General features: G+C 47.7%; 1 protein-coding gene across 1 annotated transcript in view; it reads left to right on the top strand.

The window, feature by feature from the left end:
* Positions 1–836: 836 nt before the first annotated feature.
* whrnb (whirlin b) overlaps positions 837–6,000 on the top strand; it is a 55,922-nt gene continuing 50,758 nt past the window's right edge. Inside the window, exon 1 of the mRNA XM_069720056.1 lies at positions 837–1,815. Within this exon, the coding sequence (XP_069576157.1) occupies positions 1,099–1,815 (717 nt within the window). The 5' untranslated portion in view covers positions 837–1,098. The remainder of the gene's footprint in view (positions 1,816–6,000) is intronic.

The raw sequence follows: 6,000 nt of genomic DNA, 5'->3' as shown, positions 1-6,000 counted from the left end.
GTTCTTGCTGGTTAAATGTTTGACTGAGCTTCTCCTCGGGGCTCCGCTGCAACCTGTCATCCTCCTCAGCGACACCCCGGCGTGGCAGCAAAGGTTCCCCGGGAGTCTCACGGGCCCAGACGGAGAGCGGGAGCTCGTTACACCGACACAAGGAGGAAGACAACTTCCTATAAATAGCCGTTTAAAAATAGCCTCGGGCTCCAGTTATGACAAGGAGCATTTGGGATAATGCAGCTTGATCTGCTTAAAGGCTGACAGGCCGACACCTACATGTCATCTGCCTCCATGTTTCTGACGAGTCCAGATTTATTCCAACGTGTCCCAAACAGGGACTCACCTTCTTCAGTGCCCCCCCCCCAAAAAAAAAAAAAAACTGTAAAAAAGTAAATTCACACGTTTCACCTGTTTGTGGAGTTATTTGTATTTAAACTCCAGTGTTTTACTCAACAGTGTGACATCAGCTAAAGCCCTGCCAGAAATATTTAAATAAGGCTGAGTAGTGTTGTCAGTTTCTAAGCAACACACGCGCGCGCGCGCACACACACACACACACACACACACACACACACACACACACACACACACACACACACACACACACACACACCTGCGTCATTTCCTACACACAAAGGCTGTGAGAGTCCAGTTGAGCGCAGCCTGCCCGTTGCGCGCAGAGGACAGAGGAGGCTCCGCGGAGGAACCGGACGGACCGAGTTGAGTTCAGTGGACAGAGTGAACGTGAAGAAGGTCGCGTGCTTGTTATCTGGTTCCTTCACAGGACATAAAGAGAGATTTCACTGGATTTTAATCTCGTATCACAGAGGACAGTTTGAATCCGTGTTGGAATAAAGAGATAAACGGGACAGGAAGGACTTTTTGTTCTGTGCCTGAAGAATTTGGGAAAAAATGGTTCGTTTCGCGCGGCGCACTTGAGCCTCCGTGACGCGCTCCAGATCCCCGCGGTCACCTGTTGAAGTTTGCCCGAGCTGTCTCCGGCTCTACTTTCCACCGGGAGGACCGACCCGCTGCAGCGCCGTGTCAGATGCCCGACCCGTCCTCCGCTCCGCATGACGCGCTGCTCCCCCGTTATGTTGTAGGATGAGCGCGGATCTGGAGCGCGTTTCGCTCAACACATCCGTGAACTCGGCGGCCCCGAGTGGCCGCGCGCTGTCGGCCAACGTCCGGCGGCTCCACAACGCTCTGAACCTGCTGCTCAGCGACCTGGAGAGAGAGCAGTTCATCCACTGCCTCAATGTGTACCACGCCAAGCGCAACGTCTTCGACCTGGTGCAAACTCTCAAAGTGATCCTCAACACGGCGGGGAAACGTCAGCTGCTGCCGATGCTGCGTCTGGTCATCCCGCGCTCCGACCAGCTGCTCTTCGACCAGTACACCTCCGAGGGGCTCTACCTGAAGACCGACCTGCTGCCCAGCAACGGCAGCGCGGAGGGCTTCGGAGACGAAGGGGATTCAACCCTGCAGAAATATGTCAGCTCCTCCTCCGTCCACGAGCCGCCCCTCGCGCCGGGCTGTCCGGACGGGTTCAGCGCCGCCGCGGAGCTCTCCGCCTCCATGGCGGCGCAGTTCTGCGACGGCCTCTTTGGAGACGTGCGCAAAGTCACCCTGACGCGCTCCCGGAGCCACGAGGGTCTGGGATTCAGCATCCGCGGGGGATCGGAGCACGGCGTGGGGATCTACGTGTCCCTTGTGGAGCCCGGCTCGTCGGCTGAGAGGGAGGGACTGCGGGTCGGGGACCAGATCGTGGCCGCCAACGACATGATGTTTGACAGCATCTCCCACATAGACGCCGTGAAGGTAGGGGGGGCGGGGGGTTCATGTATGTGAGCGCGTGCCTGAGTTAGAGACAGTTAAGAGTGTGTGTGTGTGTGTGTGTGTGTGTGTGTGTGTGTGTGTGTGTGTGTGTGTGTGTGTGTGTGTGTGTGTGTGTGTGTGTGTGTGTTCCTGCAGATGGAAACACTGCCACGCTGCAGGCAGACAGGACATTAGAGGCAGCGGGCCGTGACGCGCTGCCCTAAAAAACAACAGTTAGTTTGTGACAGAGCTGCTTCCTCATGTCAGACCCCCGGGGGTCACGTGGCCTCCGGTCCAGACACTTCCTCCTTGTATGAATCCTTCTCCACCACTTAATGCTCCGTGGCTGCAAGCAAAGCAGGAGGAACTCTGATGTTCAGGAGCAGATGGGATGAAAAAAACCCACAGAAGATCCTTTACAGCAGGTTTTTCTCTGCGTGTTTTCACACTCAGGGTCCTTGATGAGAATTATTCTGAGGGAACTGCACTAGTCACTCCTAAAATAAAGGGTCAGTTCACCCAACATTTACACCTACGTCTGGATCCATTAGTGGCACACAGCAGCAGCACAGCAGCAAAACTTTCCAGAAAATGCTGAGGATTCATTTATTTTAATCATTTAAAAAAAGAAACCTCAGATAAGTAAGAATGTACTTTTTATTTTGTCATTTTAAAGTAGACTTTTCTTTCTTCGGCTAAAATGTCACAGTTTCTGTCACCTGCAGCTCCTCACGGCTGCATCCCGTTTTTTATCATTGAAAACAGATCACCCGCTGTGACGTCATCCGCTGGGGATAGTCGACAGGCTAAAACAACTGTCTGATTGAACACTTCTTTTTAGCATTAAAAGTTTCTGTAAAACATCCACGTTGTTGATGCAACATCTGCACCAATCGGCTCCCGTCGTTCCCTGATGTCGTCGGAGAGCAACACGCATCACGCTGGCTCATCTACAGCAGGGCAGTTCCATTGTTTAAGGTTTGGAAGCCTTCAGGTGTAATACCACTGAGGGCCACTGGGGGCTCCAATAGACTCCCATTGTAAACAGCATCAGGTCATCATGGTGTCGTTAGATAATCTCCTTCTGATCAGTGTTTCCTTCTGGAAATAACTCCAGCATTCATTAGATATTAGGACTCAAACACTGATATGGTTGGTGGGCGGGGCTTAGTCAGTCAGATCCGCCCCTCGCTTCCTCCCCCAGCTCATCCAAACATGGTCACTTCTGGCTTCCAAAAAATTCAAGATGGCGACGGCCAAAACACCAGATTGGAGTCTTTCAAAATGTCTGTTGACGTCACGGTGGATTGTTACATGAACGCAGCCCACACGTTTCATAAGAAGCACTTCGATGATTTAAATAGACGCGCTTTGTTTCTTTTGCATCAAGAGTTGCAGTTCAGAATTTTTAGAAACAGGTTCAATACCATCAGAGTCTCTGACTCATTGTTGTGAAGCCGTTACTCACTCTGTAATTCACAGTGTTGATGAGGTGCAAGTTAAACTGCCAGTTCTTCAGAGCTGTTCATGACCGAATTTCTTTTGTTTTTAATTCAAAATGTCCACAAATAGTCGAGCGACTACTTTGTTGTGAAACTATTTCAAACACGGACCGCAAACAGCATAATGTCACGAATAAAACAGTCATCAAAGAACAAAACATGTTGACAGGAGCTCAGCGAGACCTGACGCACCAAAATATGAACAAAGTATTACGTCTGAAAAATGGTTCTGATCCAGAAGTGTCTTCAGCTGCAATACCAGCGAGTGCCACTAGAGGTCGGCTCCAAAAAGCCTCCGGCTCCATAGACTCCCATTCAACTTCTCTCATCAAATCCAAAGTGAATAAAATGTGTCCATCAGTTATCTCGGTGTTGTTAGCTAAAGTCACTCCTTCTTCTTAGTTTTCTGGAGGTCCATCTGAAAATAATCCCTCATTCATTAGAAAAGAAGATTCAAGAACACCTGTTTTTGGGGGCGTGTCTGTTTGATTGACAGGCCTGCGGTGCAGTCAGGTTACAGCTATCAGTGGGCGGGACGTAGTATCGTCAGGTTTCCAATCAGATCGGTCAGATCTAACGCTGGCTCCTCCCCCAGCTCGTCCAAATATGGTCACTTCCTGCTCAAACCGCTTCGAACTATCAAGATGGTGACGGACAGAATCTGAACTGGAGGATTCATAACGTTCACAAACCAACGATGACATCACTGATGGTTGATGACATCACTGCTGGTTGACAGGTTTTTTTTATCAATTCTTGGTGAATATCAAGTTTGGTTGCAGAGTCGTATCTTGCCTGAAGTAAAAATCATCACTGATATTGTTCGGTAGTTCGTCTCCACTTTTAGGGTTTAATGGTGTCTGAATGGAGTTTCTGCCACAGCGGACCAGAAGAGGCGTAAATCGAACAAATTACACCCGGTGCAAACTTTAAGGCAAAAAAAAGAAAAGAAATACAGACTTAAAGCTTTTTGCTTTGGTTTTGTTTTGCACCTTTCTTTGTATGTGTGAAACGCTGTGACTGACAGATCCCATAATGTAACCACGGAGAGCGCAAAGATTGAATTGAAGAGGGAAAAAACACCATAAATCAGGGAGAGCTGTCAGGCTGAACGTCCACGACTTTGATTCTGATTCAACGGGAACGTAGCGAGACAGAGGAAAGAAAAAAAAAAGCATGTGGGAGGGAAGAGGTACACAACACAAAGGTCTGAGCAGCAGAACGAAGGTGTTCCTGTTGTCGCTGTGGTTAAAAATACTCTCAACGATGATGTCGCATTAATGCTTTATGTGCTGCGTGTGTTTGGACCGACCGTCTGTACTACTTCCTTTATGACCTTGCGAGCTTTTTATCTTCCAGTCAGAAAACAACTCTTTCTCTGGGGGCTGAATGGACGACATCTTATTTAAGAGCGAGTAAAGAGGCTCTTTTCCCCACCTGTCAGTACGAGGTTTTATGGAATCGGTCCGGTCCGTGACGGGAAACGAGGCAGCCGCTGCTTCTCTCAAACGTTGGCGCTGATTATTTTGTCGTAACTCTGAATGTTTGAGTCGTCCGAGAGTTTTTTTTTTGCTTCCGAACCAGAAGCTTTAATAGAAGAGCAGACGTAGAGGAGACTTTTTATTTTGGGTTTATCAAACATATAAGTCTACGTCTGAGAGAGATTGTCTGTGTTGTGAGTTCGAAGCCGGAGTCAGAGGGCGTGGTTAGCGTTAGCTTAGCATAAAGACTGGAAGTCGGGGGAAACGGTTAGCCTCGCTCCATCCAAAGTTCAGAGATAAAAGTGTCTGTTTGTGGGTTTTTTTGGGGGGGAGTTACGTGCCGGAACAACAGGTGGGTGCAACGACCGTTCAGACCAAAACCCAGTGAGATCCTATCAGGTCTATCGGTGTCGACGTAACCCGGGTTGCGGGTTCAATACCTAAAGCTGTGTCCTCACCAACGTATTTTTGTTTTCAAACAGAACTTTTTGCTTTGTTAAGTAAATCTAATCGTAACGCTAATATAGTGTTTCGGTTTCACATTGGATAAATCAGACATTTGTATTCCACTCTTTTCAAACTAATGAATGAAAACCGATCTGTCTTGTACTGATACAGCACGTGAGACGTTTAGGGAACATCTGTAAATCGTATAGCTACAGAAAACACTCTCCCCTACTAAACTGCATGAAACCTAAAGATTAGTAATGTAATGTGTGATATACTTTTCTTTTAATAATAATTACATAAAAGTTGTAAAGAAAAGTCTGATTCAGGAACCAGAATCAAATTCAAGATATCCGTATCTAAAACCTCGGTAGCGTAAATTGCGGACTTTGACGTGGTCGGGTCGGGCTTAAATCTGCGAGGTGACAAAGTGGTTTCTTTGTAATTTCCCTCCCGCTAACAGAGTTTTTTTTTTAAAAAACTAACCTTAACAAAGTGGGTTTCTACGTGTTCTTGTTTTCCTGAAGCACAGGAGACTGATACGCTTCCCTCTAGTGGACGGGTGTTTGTATTACAGTTACCGAGCTGCACTGAAATCCATAAACTTTACACAGCCTGGACATCTTCTCACTGTAATTAGACTTTGATATTATCAGCAGCTGCAAGTTCAATTTTCTTCATAAAAACAGTTTCTCCTTGCTTGTAATTGTCTTCATTATTACAGCCTTCTTAAGCTACTTGAAGGTTTTTTTTTTGCA

This window comes from Brachyistius frenatus, unplaced genomic scaffold (genome assembly GCF_029030835.1).
Source record: "Brachyistius frenatus isolate BFR_SWC_R1_liver_20210118 unplaced genomic scaffold, ASM2903083v1 Contig_231, whole genome shotgun sequence".
NCBI classification, from domain to species: domain Eukaryota; kingdom Metazoa; phylum Chordata; class Actinopteri; family Embiotocidae; genus Brachyistius; species Brachyistius frenatus.
The sequence above is the reverse complement of the archived record's forward strand: the minus strand, read 5'-3'. Positions and strand labels throughout refer to the sequence as shown.